The sequence below is a fragment of the Nannobrachium achirus genome, assembly GCF_963921795.1.
Source record: "Nannobrachium achirus genome assembly, chromosome: 18".
In the NCBI taxonomy this organism is placed as follows: Eukaryota; Metazoa; Chordata; class Actinopteri; order Myctophiformes; family Myctophidae; genus Nannobrachium; species Nannobrachium achirus.
In genome coordinates this window covers 42,201,626-42,219,552 of record NC_137825.1, presented here as the reverse complement: position 1 = coordinate 42,219,552, position 17,927 = coordinate 42,201,626, and the positions used below count along the sequence as shown (strand labels likewise).

General features: G+C 40.8%; 4 protein-coding genes across 4 annotated transcripts in view; 3 read left to right on the top strand and 1 right to left on the bottom strand.

Annotated features, from left to right (window-relative positions):
• Positions 1-1,970, bottom strand: part of plbd1b (phospholipase B domain containing 1b) — a gene marked incomplete at both ends in the record, with an annotated part of 9,301 nt that extends 7,331 nt beyond the window's left edge. Inside the window, 2 exon segments of the mRNA XM_080747436.1 lie at positions 108-330; positions 1,952-1,970. Coding sequence (XP_080603562.1) covers positions 108-330; positions 1,952-1,970 — 242 coding nt within the window.
• cby1 (chibby 1, beta catenin antagonist) lies at positions 1,670-7,137 on the top strand. Its single transcript, XM_080747960.1, has 6 exons — positions 1,670-1,745; positions 1,948-2,049; positions 2,448-2,553; positions 3,888-4,000; positions 5,483-5,695; positions 7,015-7,137. The coding sequence occupies exons 2-5, from the start codon at positions 1,969-1,971 to the stop codon at positions 5,555-5,557; spliced, it is 375 nt and encodes a 124-aa protein (XP_080604086.1). The 5' UTR covers positions 1,670-1,745; positions 1,948-1,968; the 3' UTR covers positions 5,558-5,695; positions 7,015-7,137.
• A 2,459-nt stretch (positions 7,138-9,596) lies between these two features.
• slc16a8 (solute carrier family 16 member 8) lies at positions 9,597-11,794 on the top strand (the record flags this gene model as incomplete). Its single annotated transcript, XM_080747435.1, has 4 exons — positions 9,597-9,816; positions 10,095-10,238; positions 10,549-11,400; positions 11,583-11,794. The coding sequence occupies 4 exons, from the start codon at positions 9,597-9,599 to the stop codon at positions 11,792-11,794; spliced, it is 1,428 nt and encodes a 475-aa protein (XP_080603561.1).
• Positions 11,795-12,220: 426 nt separating this feature from the next.
• Positions 12,221-15,725, top strand: pdap1a (pdgfa associated protein 1a). The gene is made up of 6 exons (XM_080747958.1): positions 12,221-12,355; positions 13,231-13,313; positions 13,406-13,477; positions 14,633-14,757; positions 15,102-15,253; positions 15,568-15,725. Exons 1-6 carry the CDS (start codon positions 12,343-12,345, stop codon positions 15,600-15,602), a joined length of 480 nt encoding a protein of 159 aa, XP_080604084.1. The 5' UTR covers positions 12,221-12,342; the 3' UTR covers positions 15,603-15,725.
• The last annotated feature ends 2,202 nt before the right edge of the window (positions 15,726-17,927 follow it).

Here is a 17,927-nt window from a genome sequence, read left to right as displayed (position 1 = left end):
GCTTATTTCTTTATTTTCTGCTATTTTGAAGTTGAACAAGCAATCTAGGCTCCTACACAGTAGGCATGTAGTGTACACATGACCTGTGGCCATGTTGGAGCACTCACTCTGCAGTGAGGTATCCCTCCAGGTAGCCAGCCAGCAGGTAGGTGGTTTCATCGTCCTGTCCACTCTCCCCAAAGCCTGCCCGCACCTCCAGAATCCCCCATCCGGATAGAAGCAGGGTATCATTGAAGAATCCATAAGCCCCTCCCCCACTCTCCATCACCCCCTCTTTCAGAATGACAATCTTCTGGGCAGAATCCCAGGACACTGTGGCCTCTTGGTAATCTAGACATAAGAGGAGGATAAAGAGGCTTGGATTGGATGGCACGCATTATGTAAGAAAGCATCGTGATTAGTTCAGAATCGTGACTGTTATTGCCAGATATGGCGTTCAAAGGAATTATCTTTGCAGACAAGCAGACAAGGCAATATTACGCATTTAAGGATATTAAAAATACACATTCTGAAACATTTCAGAACAGATTCAGAGTCAGACAACACAGCATGCTGCATGAGAAACTTGGGGGACAGCAAGCAATCCATTTCTATTATTATGTTGTTACATAAACTAGTCCTATGGTGATCAGAATAAAATAGGTTTAGTCCCAAAACAACAATTCCAATATTTGCTTCTTTGACAATTAGAATAAATTTACATATGAACCATTCTGTGACCCTAAACAAAATCGAATATGGGGAATTATATTTCCCTATTCTTTCTTGTTTACAAAACAACGTTTTCGAAATGCATGCAAATTTATGGAGATTAAAGTGGCTAGTAGTCTAAGGAATAAATGTATAATACTCACGGTAAGTTTCTGCTAATGCAACCAAAGCGCTCAAAATTATGCAAAGTTTGTTGTGCTGCTCCATGATGTAATTTCAATGATGTAAAATGCGTGCGTTTCCGATTTTGTGACTGGAGGAGTCAGTCGTCCCACGAACGTTGACACTTTTAGCATCTTTTCTGTAGTCGACTAGTCCGTGCCATTGTTTCTATGCTTGCATGCTTAACGATAAACATAACGCTATAGCATTTACGCCATTTAATTGTTTGGAAGCAAAAACACTACACCCCAGATGGGACTCGAACCCACAATCCCTGGCTTAGGAGGCCAGTGCCTTATCCATTAGGCCACTGGGGCTTGATGTCAGTGAGGGAGGAGCCTATTGCTTTTATAAATGAAAGTCGTTCGTGGAAACGTACTTGCTTTTTTGGGTGGTATTTTCTGAATATATACATTTCTCAGAGAAAATCCAGCATTTAAAAACATACGTGGAAATAATTCTAATACTTTTTGTTCTTGCCTTTTGCAAGCAATGAACCGCTAGCAAGTGACGCGATCACCATGGTGATTTACTCACGTTTCAAGGACTATTCCGTTGCACGTATTCAGGAGGGGTATTGACTTTTATTTTCCTAAATAGAATATGCATATGTCTTTCCAGTATGTGGCCTTTGCATTCGCTTCAATACATTGCCTTTCAAAATCTCACTAATATTTATATTTCATGTACAACTCATATGCTTAAAGAGTTTTAATACGTTTTAAGTGTGTAGATTAACCTAATAAGGACACGATGGAATTCCCACGCATGCGCAGTAACATGAATGGGGTTACTATCGAGAGGAAAACAAAACACAGGAGTCTTTACATTTACAACTCCCATTGAAAAGAAACAAAACAGCAGCTACGGAGGTAAATAAATATATAACTTTCCAGCTATATATAGCAACTATAATAGCCTTTGTTCCTAGCTAGAATATGATCAGAGATTCTACTAAGGGGGACGGGGGTCATGATGTCCCTCCCTGGTTAGGATTAGTTCATTGTACTATTAGGCCTACCTAACAGCTAGTTCCATAGATGATTCTAATTAATACGCCTTTGTTTCATTCAGTCACTAAGGAAATCGGTGACCATGATGCCGCTCTTCGGTAGCACATTTAGTCCGAAGAAGACGCCTCCTCGCAAGTCTGCCTCTCTGTCCAACCTTCACACTGTGAGTACATAACCGTGATGGGGAAAGTACAAAAATGTATTTTTAAAGTAAAAGTATTTCAGGAAGAGTGCGCATAAGGGTGCCCTCACACCAAAATACCTAGAGTGGAATCTGCCAATGCATTTCAATGAGAATGGAGCGTTTTTTGCAGAAATCCTCTACTGGCAAAACATGCTCCATTCTCATTGAAATGCATTGGCGGATTCCACTCTAGGTATTTTGGTGTGAGGGCACCCTAAGATGTCATAAGGGTTTTCCTTACATGAGGATGTATCTGAGCAGAGTCTGAGGGTCAAAGATTGACTTGGTAACATTGCTTTATGTTTATTTTTTCAGCATAAAGTTGATGTTTTGTTTTGTTTTGTTTTATCCTAATCTCTCTTCTCATCTGATTTAAGTTGGACCGCTCAACGAGGGAAATAGAATTGGGCCTTGAGTATGGACCACCTGTAATGAATGTTGGGGGACAGAGCTTGAAGTTTGAAGAGGGACATTGGATATCAGGTAATAAATACATTGCCCCGTCTACAATGGCCTGAATACAAATGAAATCAGTCCAGTGGTTCCTTCTAGCCGCAAATAATAATCGGATGAATCTAGGGTTGCAATACCTCCCATAGGGATCCAATGGATCAAAACAGTTTTTTGCCATCTGATTGTATTAAACAACGTCAAGTCAAACTCACCAATATTGCGGCTCTATGAAAAGCTTGGAATTTACTCTTTCTATCTGCAAAGTGTTTGTTTCAGAAAAATCACCATAGACATGTTATGAACCAGTTTCTATCAAAAAATTTGGTTCAGGTGATTATTTTTTCTAAGTCCTGGAGTTTGGAAGCACTCGTGGAAAATCGCTCAAAGGTCCTGTGTACCAGCTGGTTCTAAATCTCACATAATGCAGGAGGCAGCGGGACATGGCGTTATAGAAGACGAGCGCTTTCGAAGTTCAACACTTAGAAAATAAACCATGTCTGCTTGGATTTCTTGACAGAAAATAAATCATAACATGTTTACGGTGGATGTTTCTGAAACGAACACTTTTCATAGAGACGCAATATTGGTGAGTTTGACGTTGTTTAATACAATCAGATAGCAAAAATCTGTTTTGATCCATTGGCTGCCTATGGGAGGTATTGCAACCCTAGATTCATCCGATTATAAAAAAAATCTAGTGTTGCAATTTGCGGCTAGGTTCCTTCTACAAGCTGTTGAGTTGAAATTATTAGTACTATTATCTCTTCTATTCTCCGAATTTTCTGGGATGCTATGATGGCTCACAATCTGTCTCTGTATCAGGGCTTGACATTAACTTTTTGAGGCTCTTGTCCTTTGGACAAGTACATTTCCCATTCACTTGTCCGGGCACAAAAGTAACTTGTCTGGATAAAGATTAGACATTTCATAGTCATTTGTAATAAATAACAAAAGGACTGCTAACGACCCCCCTTGCTCCCCCCACCCCATAGTATCGCCAGTTCATAGCCTGCATACAGGACAAACTCTGCTGTCACAGAAAAAGTTAAACCAAGAGCCACTTGTCCAACGGACAAGTACATTTTTAATGAGCTTGTCCGGAAGGATTTATTACATGTCCCGGACAACAGGACAAGCCTTAATGTCAAGCCCTGTCTGTTTGATGATTAAACACAGACTAAATTGTACACTTGTACTTGCCTGACTGTGAGCGCCAGACATCTCACACTACCACCCACCAACAGGAGGTGGTGATGTGCGGACTGAAGTATCAGGCTACACTTGTACTGCAGAGTAATAGTTTAAGTAATTGTTTTTCACTAATGTGAGCATTTTGTCTGTTTCTTACCCTATATTGTACTCAGAGTCTGGGGATAATGTGTCTGGTAAGGACGTACAGAGGCTGAAGAAAAGGAATCTACAGCTGGAAGAGGAGAATAATCTTCTGAAACTCAAAATTGAAACGTTATTGGACATGGTGAGTATTTATCCACTTTTGAGACGACCCTGGCTATGTTGTGTGATCCTTTTGAATTTTTGAGATGTCTGAACAAATTCTAAATGCAAGAATGCTACACTTTTTGCAAAGGCTGAACCGATGCTCTTGTCTAAAACACAGTTAATGAGTTGTGATATATTATTATTCATTTTCATAGACCTTATACTTCACATTATGACTACAGTGCACTCTCATAAGTTCTTCTTTATATTTCATCATTTGAAATGGCATTGTGTTCTAATCAAGATCTGCCAGGGGTGGGGTTTTCAGGCAGATTCAAAAATGTATAACAAGAGATAGGCCATCTTATGACTAAAAGTTCATAGGTTCAAGCTCGGCAAAAAGCTGTGTGTCATTAAATTACCATGCACTCTTGTCAGTCCCCCTTTCCACCAAAATAAATGTGGGTCTAGAACTGGTTCCATTCCATATTCTTGCAACCTTGGTGCTTTCACGGAAACGGCTTGCGTTTCCAATAGTTTTAAGCACCAGTATTCCAGGCCTGGCCAGCAATGTGTTGAATATGATCAGTCGAACTGTCCAGGAGAAATTCAATCGACAATGGCAGATACAGTTTCCCCTTTCTTTTTATATTTTAAATTCACTAGCTAACAAGAAACACACCATGAAGGTTTAAGGGTTTTAATGAAGTAAAGGGCAGATAAATAATGAGCAGTGATCGATGAGCAGACATGGATCTATGGTGTAAACGATCATGAATCGATCAATGATAATAATGAAATCAAGCAGTAATGAGTCCGTAGTGGAAGGAGGGGATTGGGGAGGGTGTAGGTTCCGGGGAGGGTCGCAGACCCTGGAGTCTTGGGGTAGGGGTCGTATGGCGTAGTCGTCTGCACCGTCGGCGTCCGTGGCGACGTGGACTGAACTGAAGTTAGAGTGAGGATAAATAGAGCTAGGTAGATGTCTAGGGGGCGGAGCTAAGGGCCAGGTAGGCCAGGTAGGTGGTGTGAGAGCAGGTAGGTGGAGAGGGGGGAGGAGTCATGGTGTGTTTCTCTCTCTCCTGAACTTCTGTTGTTCCAACACCATTTATGGTATTTCACTTGCTTCTGCCATTGTTTATGTCGCATCATGATCTGCATCTTCCAATCTGTATAATAGTTTCCCAGTTCAGGGCAAGAAACAACCAAGTATGTTTTGGTTCCAGTTCTAAAACAACTTTTAGGGTTATGAGCCGAGTCATTTTCAGTGGAAACACTCTGAACTGGTTCAAAATTAGTCAGGATAAAATAACCAACCCGCTTCAACCCCGGTTTAAAAGGGGCCAAAGTGTCCTTCAGAAAGACACCAACAGTGACAAATCCCTCTGAATAAGTGCATAAGCTAAATAAATAACATAGCATAATGTGGACTTAACATTATGTCATACCATCATCCCCCTTCCCACTCGTCTTTCTCTTTTTTTATCTACAATGTTAATGTGACTCTTTTTCTTTTTCACAGCTGTCAGAGACTACGGCAGAGTGCCATCTGATGGAAAGGGAGCTGGAGGAGATGAAGAATCATAGAAAAAAATGACAATTGTGATCTTGCTGCCTCTAAAGTTTTGCTATATGTCACCAGGCCTTAATGCAACTATAGAATAGGGACCGTTAGATACGCTATTGTTATTTTCTTTAATTATTGAGACATACATGTAGGAAAGGACTCCTGTAGGTAGGGGTGGGCAATATAATCGATATCGCAATACATCGCAATAGTTTATTTGCCAATACTGTATCGATACTTCAGGCAGTAGTATTGCGATACTTATAACAATAAAATATGTTCCCATGCATAGGAACCAATAGAGACACACGGGCGGGCGCCTACAAATATGGCCGCCCTATTGTGATAGCGACCCCACGTCGGGTAAGGATGAACGGTGAACTGCAGCTGCCAATGCAATCCCAATGAGAGGCATCGTGAAATATCATAATTTCAGTGGTTGACTACTGAGTCCATAGCGATTTTTTTTGTGTTCTAATAAAGTGTCACATGAGTTTAATTTTGCCTTTTTAAAGTGGCATATCTGTCATCTTGACACACTACCTTCAATATACTTTAATATACTTCATCTGTGAGTCAAAAGTGCTAGCATTGGAAATCTTAAGTTTAGGTGGTCGCATGGTACATACGTCATGGGACGCATCCCTTGAGGTTTTCTATACCCAGATACGCTCGTCTCTCATGTATAATTAGGCTGTTTATTTTTGGAAAATGATCGCATCTCGCTTCTTCCAAACGGAGTCTTGCAGGTTATTTTTGAATTAATACTAATCTGGAGAATCCACTCTATAGTTGAAAAGGTCAGGATCGTCAAAGTCGGCGCTCATAAACGCACAGCAGTAAAGACAGTGATGTCACTGAAAAGCGACAGGTTCTGTGTCTGCCGTTTCCACTCTTCTCTGTTAACATTATGGGTAACCCATTCAAGTGGCAAATTAAACGTGACACACATCATGTATTTAGCAAACAAGAAGATATGTTGTCAGGGGCAGGCCATACATCTGGAAACATATTTTTATTTAAATCAAGATAGTCTGCAGTTCATGTAGGATTATTTTAATATTAGGCTAACCACAGCTGAATTGCAATGACTTTCTATGGGCTGGTTTGCAGTGCACCATTCTCCCTTACCCGAAGTGGGGCCGCTGTTTCAATTGTGGGCGTGAATTTGTAGGAGCCCGTGTGTCTCTATGGTAGAAGTCCGGTCCTGACACTCTGCTGCCTCTAGATGTCGCTGTACTATAGCAGCTACTTCCCCTTCCCACGGTTCAGTGAGTGAGTTCTCTTGAGAAAATGGCTGCGAACAACGAAGACAACAACATTAGAGCAGCGCCTTCAGCTTTTAAAGCTGATATGTCGCAATAGTATCGCAATAGTATCGTATCGCAAAGATTAACAATTTATCGTGATACTATTGCATCGTGACCCAAGTATCGTGATACGTATCGCATCGTGAGATTCTTGCCAATATCCACCCCTACCTGTAGGTGCTGTGATATTATTAAGCAGCACCATTTCTGGATATAAAGAGTCAATATTGGAGATCGGTAACTCTGAGTACCTCTGTCAAATTGATAAGGGATGCTAACGGATGAGATTCAGGGACCAGTTTTCTATGTACTGTATGGTTGTTAAATGATGCCTCCACACATCTGAAATATCAAATAGATTGTTCTTATTTTTTCAAGGGGCCATACGTATTACGTATGCCTGGTATTGAATACCATTTACCTATGTACTGTATGTCTTAAATGGAAATTGCATCAAGATGCAAGTTTGTAGAATGTTGTATGAAGTTATTACGGGATTATCACTTCTTTTTTTTCCTTTTTTACTGTTGAGGAAGTGGAAACCATATTATCTGTCAATAATCCTATCGGTACTTCCAGCACCAAGGAGAACACTTGGGCTCATTACAGTAAATCCCTATTATAGTGTATATAGGTGGGGTTATGTAAAGGCTCTTGTAGGTATTTTACAAAAGATTTGTTTAGGATTTTACTCAGAATTAAGCATGTATACGTGCCATTCCATTATACAATATGACATGTTACACTTTAGCTATTTTGAGCTATTACTATCACTATTTTTGAGTTATTGAAAATATTCTTTACAAATTGTAATACTTTTGCCATTAAAAATGACCCAGAATCAAGAATCAATTTTATTGTCACTTAATAAGTAACTTGTAATTGTAAAATGCAATGTGTAATTTATCATGATGAAAAGGTTGTGTGAGGTCAGGCAGATTATTGTGGTACGTGCAGTAGACCCACTGCATATCCAGTGTTGTTGTTTCGGATCAACCTGTTGGCATACAGTATACTGTAATCGCACACATTATTGTGATTACCGGTAATGCAAAGTACCGTAGGAAAGGGGTGGGGGGAATTGGTCAACTCCTTTAAATTGTATAACCTCTACCAAAGTGGTGAGAGAGGCAAAAAGTAGATGAAGAGGACTTGTTTGCCTGGCTTTATTTCCCACAGATACAGAAACTGTGAAAACCCACTTGGTTGAATGGAACAGGCTTAGAATTTAGTAGATAGACAAATGGAATGGTTTCTGGAGCTTTGAGTTTTTCTCAAGACTATTTTGGGCACTCCAAGAAAGAACGTCAACTGTATAACATTACCTGTACTGGATCACCGGTGAAGAGGTAAAACAACTTATGAATGTTATATTTATAAAATACATAACGGTACATGTGGCCTTGAAAAAGTGATGTTCGGCCTCCTTCAATTAATACTGCAAAGTGATGTTTAAAAGCTGCACTCTGTTATTATGGTGTCCTACCTGGGATTTCTCAGGTTATCACCATGAGACCATATCTCTACCACTCAAGAGGTAATCCCCACTTGGCCAGGCAGTATACTGCTTGTCTTGACTGTCAACTAATAGGTGTCCTACCCGACACCAGAGTCTACATTTCTCAATGGAAGAGGAGGGACACCATGCACCTCCATCCACTGCAAATGAGCTGGTTATTCACAGACCCTAAATTGGTTAAAACTATTATTGGAACTTATTTTATTCATTAAAATACGTTCCACAATCTACAGTACATAACAACTTGCAGATTGATCAAAGGGCACATTCCCAGATTAGCAAGTCACCGGTTTGATTCAAGGCAGGCCAGACCATTTGCTGAATGTTATTCCCCATCTATCTCTGCATTTACTGTCTCTCTCTTCACTGTTGCTCAATGATTAAAAACATCCCAAAAATATCTACCAAAGCTATTAATGAAAATGTGCAACATATACTACATGAAATATAACTCTTCTGTGTGGTACATTCATATTGAACCACTACTCAGAAGTAGGCTAAGTAAACAATCGGATTATGGTGAAAGGACAGAATGGTGGAAGAATTAAAAACTCAGACATCAAGCCTGATATGGTATAAACAACTACATTCATCATAAAAGTTATGTTTTTCAGACTGAGATCTCCGACAAATTCTGCCTGATTAGCCACAGGCCTTGCACATTGTAAGATTGTAGTGCCAACATTTTAACTTCGTAAGCCTAATTTGTAGGGTTAGGGTATATAAGTATATCATGTACAGTATATAAGAATATCATGTAAGTATACATCTGTAAGTGTACATTTGCTGCAACGCTCATGCACCTTTTTATATTTTTATCTCTGGTACCATGTGTAAATATGTAAATATAGGCTACTGTATTTGTTTTTTATTCTTCTTGCTTGATCTCCTTTCCCCCTTTGCCCCCACTTTCTTCCCTTTCTTTCCTCTATGGAAAATAACGATACGATGGGAAGGATGGACAAAAACTAATTTCACCCAATTCATTACTTCTGTAAACCTGTGAAGTGACAATAAAGCTGATTTGTCCTGGCCCATGTTAATGTGAACCTGGTCTTAAGCTGTGATATAATATTAAACACAGTATGTTTTATCCATTTCATACCTACTACTACGTGGATACTTATAGACTGATTAACTACACACTGTCCACATGTGAATACTTCCTTGTTCATTTTCTGTGATTCAAAGTCACACTATTTTAAATGTCTTCTGTGTAGGGACCACTTTCTGTTTCACCATGGGTGTCAGCAGTGTGCCTCAGATGAGCAGGGCTCCACCTCCTGATGGAGGCTGGGGTTGGATGGTGCTGTTCAGCTGCTTCATCGTCACAGGCTTCTCCTACGCCTTCCCCAAGGCCATCAGTGTCTACTTTAAAGAGCTGATGAAGGACTTTGGGGTGGGATACAGCGACACAGCGTGGATCTCCTCCATCATGCTGGCCATGCTCTATGGCTCAGGTGAGAGCTCCACATATACACCAATCCTGAGTGTTTATTTACTGTGTAATTTAGACAAAGCAAATGTTCCCGTGTTATTACCCGCTGTGGACCTACTAGTGGCGTGATTGCATGCTACTGTCCTGTTATTATTGTCAACTGCTGTTTACATAACCTGCAACCTTACATGTGGAAGTCTTATTGATGGATTGATAGAACATTTTATTAGACAAAAACGGAGAACAGTACAAGTATAGTCAATACAATAGAACTCTCTCTCTCTCCCTCCCCACATCCAGGCCCTGTGTCTAGTATCATGGTCAACAAGTTTGGCTGCCGGCCAGTGATGCTGGTTGGGGGACTGCTTGCTTCAGCAGGGATGGTGGGGGCATCTTTCACCACTAACATAATAGAGCTTTATTTCACAGCTGGTGTTGTTACAGGTACCTGGCACTATCCTTATCTTTAACCACTATCCTTATCTTTAAGCAAACAAAACCTCTTACAAAACGATGCAAAATGCAAATTAAGATGCTAATGAAAAGAAATTGTTACTATTTAAAGTACAATAAGACACTAATATAATATGTTATTTGACAAAGTTATGATTCTTTGTTATTGTTTGTCATTGCACAGCCATAATCTACAATCAAAAGTCTACCTTCACCATTTCTTTGATTTTCAACAGAACATTCAGCAAACAATGTCATATGATTTTATCAATTAGTTCTTGTTTGTCTTCTCCATTGCCAGGTCTAGGTCTGGCACTGAACTTCCAGCCATCACTCATTATGCTGGGAAGCTACTTTGACAAGCGTCGACCCTTAGCTAACGCCCTGTCTGCAGCTGGGAGCCCTGTGTTCCTATCCATACTGTCTCCTCTCGGCCAGATCCTGGAGAATAAGTATGGGTGGAGGGGGGGATTCCTCATCATGGGTGGGCTGATGCTTAACTGCTGCACATGCGGAGCTGTCATGAGGCCTCTGGAGACGAAGGTGAGGAGGAGGGGGAACGAGGTGGAGATGGAAGATCTGAATGCACAAGAGCTGAAAGAAATGCTGCCGTCAAGGACAACAATGTCAGAGCAGGAGAAAGACAGAATGAAGATAACCACTCAGAAAAAGAAGAAACTTTTGGATTTCAGCGTGCTTCGGAACAGGGGTCTGATTATCTACATCTTTGCTAAGTTCATTGTGGTGTTAGGACTATTTGTGCCCACTATCCTGTTGGTGAACTTTGCCAAGGACCAGGGAGTGCCTGACCGCGAGGCTGCCTTCCTGCTCTCCATCATTGGTATCATTGACATTTTTGCCCGGCCAACCTGTGGCGTTTTGGCCAGCCTCAAATGGATAAGACCCAGAATCGTGTACCTGTTCAGCCTAGCTCTGCTTTTTAATGGTTTAACTGATGTATGTTCTGCCCAGAGCACGAGCTACAAAGATCTGGTCATCTTCTGTGTGTTCTTTGGCCTGTCTTATGGGATGGTGGGGTCCCTGCAGTTTGAGGTGCTGATGGGAATTGTAGGCACAGATGGTTTTTCCAGTGCACTGGGTTTGGTGCTGCTCATCGAGGCTATAGCCGTGCTCATCGGACCCCCTTCAGCAGGTGGGTGATGGGTGAGGCGAAGTGACAATAGAGCTATCTGTGGCATTTCAGTTTAGGGATAGGAAATATACATAAAGAAAGTGTATTCTCAAAATCCTGGCAAAAATATATAGATTTTATATTATTACATTCTGCAATCCTCCCCCCCTTTAACTCATGCATTGACGCCTTTTTCTTCACAGGGCGCCTAGTGGATGCATTCAAGAACTATGAGCTGATTTTCTACATGGCCGGAGGAGAGCTTATTACTTCTGGACTTGTTCTTGCAATTGGTTCCTTCTGCTGCCTCAGACACAGGAAAACCACCAAGGACACACGTTCACAGGAGGAGGAAAATATAGGCAGAGACTTAAATGACAACCAAAATTACCGCAAAAACAACAGAATAGAATAGACTTTGTCAACTCATGCATTATAGACCATCATTTTCACAGAATTGTTGTCAGGAAGCTGCTCAGTGAAAATGGCTTCATAATTTTGCATGTCATTTTCACCTCCCCTGGATTTTGATTTTCTCATCAGATGTATCTAGATGATCTTTAAAAGTACACGTTTTTAGTTTAGTTTTTATTTGTGGTTGTTTGGGTGTTAAATAAACACTGGACATTGAAATACATTTTGAATGTATCTAATGTTTAAAAGATTATTCTTCCCAAAGTAGATTTCATATCTGAAGGGCCACTTGGCCCTGAGAAATGCCATACTGTCGCTTTGCTTTTACTATTCCCAGCTCAATGGTCCATGTAGCTGTCTGTCAACTACTCTGTTTAGTGATTGGTTGAATATCTACAGGCGCCGCCTTTCATTCAGGAAGCTGCGTACCGGCCTGTAACTATTTTTCCAGGAGAGACTACGAACGAAAGAGCACTTTAGTTGGCCGCTACTATCAAACTGTCCCGCTGCTTCATTTAGGCACTCGTTTTATACAATTAACATCTCAATATGCCACGAGGTGGTAAGTGACTTTCACTGACAACGTTTGTTGAAAAGTATTAATGTATAACTACTGGCGTACTGAAGGAATGTCTTGACTTGCTTTGTTGCTAAGCTAATAGCTGCTAGCGAGCGAGCGAATAAAACCGGGCTTCGTTGTGAATTGTCAGCAAGCGAAGGGATGAGAACGTGTCGTTTCCCAGCGACCAGGAACTATATATTTCAGTCAATTTATACACGCCTTTAGTTAGTTTCACGTTAAAGTCTTGGCCATTTGCTGGTGGTATACAGTATAAAGGTGAAATGTGACAGCTGGTTGGATTGCACCATTCTGCCGGGTAGCACCATGTGCAGCACAGGGCCGTTTAACTCTGAGCGGCGAGCGCTTTATTGTGCTGGACTGCTGGTGGACATTTGTCAAGACATTTAATGTAAAACATAATACTCCGTCTGTTATCAGTAGCTTACAATAGTGGTTCAAACCTTTTCATGTGAAGGACCCTCAAATTGACTCTTATTAGCCCCTAGAGCCCGGACCGCCATTAAAAAAAGAAAAAAAAAATACATACAAGAAGATGTTTACAGCTCTAGCAGTGATTCTCACCCATTTTAATTTCAAGGACCCCCAGTTTGACACGCGTTCCATTTGAACACTCTTAAGAGTTACAGACACATATGGGTCCATAACCATTTGGTCCTTGGCTATTTAGCTGGGGAACTCCCTCAAGGACCCCTGGGGGTCCCTGGAACCCACTTTGAGAACCACTGGCTTACAAAACACCACTCTGTAAGGCATGGAAGTCTTTGACAGTTATTAAAATCGAGCTGTACCGCAGTAGACGTCATATGTGACTCATCTTGTGTGCGACTCATCTTTCATGTTTTTTGGTGATGCAGGAAAGAAAGGCCACAAGGGCCGAGGGAAGCAGTTCAGCAACCCAGAGGAGATTGACAGACAGATGAGAAAGCAGAGAGAGCTGGTGAGTAGCCTACTGGTACTACTAACTACATAAGTAAAAGCAAGTTTTGAACTGGAATTAGGGTTTAAAACGTTTTTGTGTTTGTTTGCCAGGAGGCGAATGGTGGTGAGGCGAAGGACAGTGAAGAATCCAACTCGGACAGCAGCAGTGATGAGGAGATGGAGGTGAGAATTGTGTGATGTGCTGTTGTATACAGTTTTTTCTTTGAGCCTTCAAAGACACAGTTGGACTTATCCACATGTACTCTTCTCGTCTTTTTCATCCACCATTCCAATTTCCAAGCTCTTAAATGGTAAATTATTTGTGTTTCTAAAGCCTAACATATGACTTAAGTCTTTACAGGAACTTGTCAACACTCCCATTGTAACATAATGCACGTTCACTCACAAAGATATTGTACACAGTGTAATACTTACTGTACACATATTTCATAGACTATACATCAGCTTTCCAACACCTAAAAAATACCTCCAGACCCCCGCTATTCCCTTATCCATGTTTAAACGAGTAGGTTGCAGTAGTTCAAATTACAGAAACCGGGAACAAATCAACCTCCAACACTGGAGGTCTACATAGGCTCCCTGTAATGTATTTCAGTACAACATTCCTTCTACCAAGTTTCTGTTCTATTTGCAACAGAGCCTTCATGATGTTGGTCGTGAACTGGACTCTGGAAAACAAGCTTGCTGGGTTTGTCTGGGAACTGAGAACTCGGAATGAAATTCCCCATTCAAAGCAATACAAAATAAATAAAACATTCTGCCACTTGTTTGGTACATGGCCATAGCAAACCGAACACCCTGTACCAATTGGTATATATGTGTACCATTATCAATCTTATGTTCACTGGTGTGGCTACAGCGACCATTAATTTACCAGCAACTTGGAGCTCTATTATGAAACTTGTATGATGTTATTATCATGCTCTACTATGTAAACCTAACCCTTATTAGTGAATAAAGTTATTTTGTCCAATCTGTATGATCTGTGTCTAGGTTGGACACAACTCTTTACACAATCCTGTTTCTGGTTTGACATGAATTCTGACACACAAATTCCAGCACTTGAGTAGGAGTCGGAGACGGTGTTCAAATCCTGGGTAGAACAGGAAAGTTACAGTGCAGCTTTAACTACATCACCAGTCGAGAGGACTATAGAAAAACGCCTCAAAATTGATGATGTTGCCTTGCCAAAGTAACTAGTTAACAATAACATAACAGACAAGCCACAGCCACATTTGACCTGTGGCCAGCATTGTTTAATGTCCCTGTTGGTGTTCTGTAAAGTAATGTCTTCTTACTGATTCCTTTGCCACATAGAATAAGAAGAAGAGTGGTGTGGAGGGGCTAATAGAAATTGAGAATCCCAACCGTGTGACATCAAAGAGTAAGAAGGTGACAGAGTTGGACTTGAATGCACCGAAAGAGCTATCACGCAGAGAAAGGTAAGCCATCACTCAAGTACACTTTTTTTTCTTTTTATCATGAATATTTTCAACTTAGGGAGCTGGCAATCGGCTTTGTTTTTTTTTTCTTTTTACTTTGACCGCAGAGATTGCTGTCACTGTGCTGTGATCTGTCACCCTGTGCTCTGTCCTCTCCATCCTTGCACACTTCAATCTCTTTGTTTGTCCTTTGACATCTGTCCCTGTTCTGTCATACATTTCCTTCCTGTGGTGTGAGGTGTTTTTTGTGTGACGGCTGTATGTATGTTCAATAACCCTTTTGTCCTCTTTCGACCTGTCGTCCCCTCTCTCTCTCCTTCTTCCACCCTCCTCTACCTTTTAAGAGAGGAGATAGAGAAACAGAAGGCGAAGGAACGCTACATGAAGCTCCACCTCGAGGGGAAGACGGAGCAGGCCAGGGCTGACCTGGCCAGACTGGCCATTATCAAGAAACAGCGAGAGGACGCAGCCAAAAAGAGAGATGACCTCAAGAAAGGTGAGAAGGCCACACGAACACAGAAGAGAATTTTCATAGTATTCAGTGAGGGAGTCGGTGTCTTGAACATATAAACATACAGTGGAGCTACTGTACGTGTGTACGAATGGACATTTCCTCTTTGAGCCTGTAATTTTAATTAAAAACCTGACCGGCGGGAGTTGGACCGGACCACAGTACACCTGTCAAATTGTAACGCAGATAGGACAAAAAACTCCTGTGGAGCAAAAGGGGCAAAAAGTCTGTTGAGGGCTAAAATAGAGATTTGCATCATTTACCCTTTTCTTTTTCTCTTTTTGTCTCCTCTTTTTCAGATAAAGAGGTTGAAGAAACCAAAGCAAAGCGCTAGTCGTCCTAACTGGAGTAATTGACTTGTACAACAGTCTTAGGGATGGAGAGAAGAATAAGAAGAGAGGGTGACCTGTTGGAGAGAGGGGAGGGGACCAATACAAAGGGGTACAGCTCAGGGGTGCAGCGCTTAGGGTAGGGAGGGACCTGTCACAGATTGTTTATATGAGACGGGGTGTTGGGGTGGGTGGTATTGGGGGGCAGGAACAAGGTGGCGGAGCAGAGGGAGGGGAAATGGAACACGGAATGCCTCGTATCAGTTTCAGGTTCGCTGGGTTGGGACTTTGAGAGGTCACAGTCACAAGTGGTCCGACTGCTCTGCTACCTCTTCAGTCTGCTCCACCCAACAGGGGTGTAATTGTAAAGCTGCTGCTTTTTCCCCTCTGTCTTTTGTTCTATACATTTTAAAACAATGATTACTCAATGATTGGACAAGTATTGCAGTGATGAGGTGTGAGGAAGTGTCAGGTGCCCTACCTTTCTTTCCATCTAGCCTGAATTTTATAGAAAAACAAAGCGGTGAAAGATGGAGAAAGGAACGCTAATGGTAAACTATATACAAGAAATCTCTATACTCATTTTCATATTCTGCCTTACAAAGGCGAAGAGCAGTAGCTGTAGCAAAACGATAAACTGATAATAGCCAATGAGCTTTAGTACTGCTGTTTGCCTTTGTAATTCAGTATCATGTTCATGGCAGCTTTCAGGGTGGAAGATAATTTGCTGCTCTACAGTAAGCTATCTCCCAGAGAGAGACATGTTGTGTGAAGCAAGTCTTCTATGACATTTAACAGACACATTGTTATTGTTTCCCCCCTCTGAATGCAGCCTTAGCTTTCCCTACCAGCTGTGTCTTCATTCCAAATCAGGCATCATGAGGTCTTTGACTTGAAAGTCGATAGGTAGTGAGTGCAAGTGATCCTACTCACAGTATAAAAGTTTCAGTAAGCATATGTCAACATTGGTAAATACAAATACTTTTATTTTTATGAAGCCGTGTGGAAAATGTTATGGTAGCATTTACCCATAGCTTCCATTTAAATTGTAAACATAAGATGAATATTAAAACAATAACTAAGTGCATTGCTCACTGGAGGATTCAGTTGTCAGTTGCCTAGTTAGAAATAGAATATTGGGTAATATTATGAAAATCTATGTATGCTGTCTCTTACATGTAACTAAAGTATTTTAAAAGAACATGTAACTAGTCCATGTCGTGACCTTGGTTCAGTGTGATCCTATACATTAAATTGGTTGAAAGAGCATCCTAATATAGTGAGACTTTGTATTAAAAATGTTTTAAAACGCAAAATCTTAAATCTTCAAATTGACATGGCTTACAACATACAGACACAGACTGCTTGAATAAAACAAATTACTGTATGTATTTAACATGACCTCAAATGGCCATTACATTTCTTTTTTGTTATATGGACGCAGTGAAGCAATGCCATACCATGCATCCCAGTGCGTCTGTTTCTAATGGGGTTGCTTGTCTCATCAGGAAGTGACCAGGTCATTTGTTGCCTTTTTGAAAGTTTACACAAGACCAGTTCACTGTCTTCTCCAGGAGGTATCGCCATGACGATGTGTTATTACGCAGCCGTCCTCAAGTGACTGCACTGGGACACAAATCTGTTATTTTGACCGTCATGTCAAGGATGCAATAACTTCACAGCACAAAATGCCTCTGCTTTCAGAACATCCGGTGACATTTTCTTTTGTTTTGTTCTTTGAGAACTATGGAGTTTATAAAAGCCTTTGAAAAGTGAAGCAATATCATCCTCACTCCAAAGTATCTGAAAGAACAACCCCCATAAGATAAGCTTAATTTTATTGATTACCGGAGGGAAATTACAGTATGAGAGTATAGCCACAGTGTTTTAAGTACAAAAAGAACTGCAGGACTGGAAGGCTTAGTCAAAATATGTTTGTTGCATATTGTATTTGAATTCTTTTGTTACATAGAAATAAATACATTCATAAATAACGTGTTCTAAATTGTATTTTCATTGTTGAATTGTTCACAACATTGGATTGATTAACAAACCACTGTACTCTTTATACCTGCTTTCTCATTGCAAGTTTCGATCAATGACATACAGTACATGATGTTATGGCCTGGTGATTAGAGGCATTATTACGTAATGGAAATGGCCATGGTTCTGTTTCAAAGTGATAACATAGTGCTAACTCTGGCCATTTAACTTGTAAAGGTGATGTTTTGGTCTTGGCATTAATTCTGTACCAGACAGACGTGTTACTGATTGAATACTTAATTAGCTGTTTGCAGATGCAAATGCACAGGAAAGTTAAGTTAAATGCT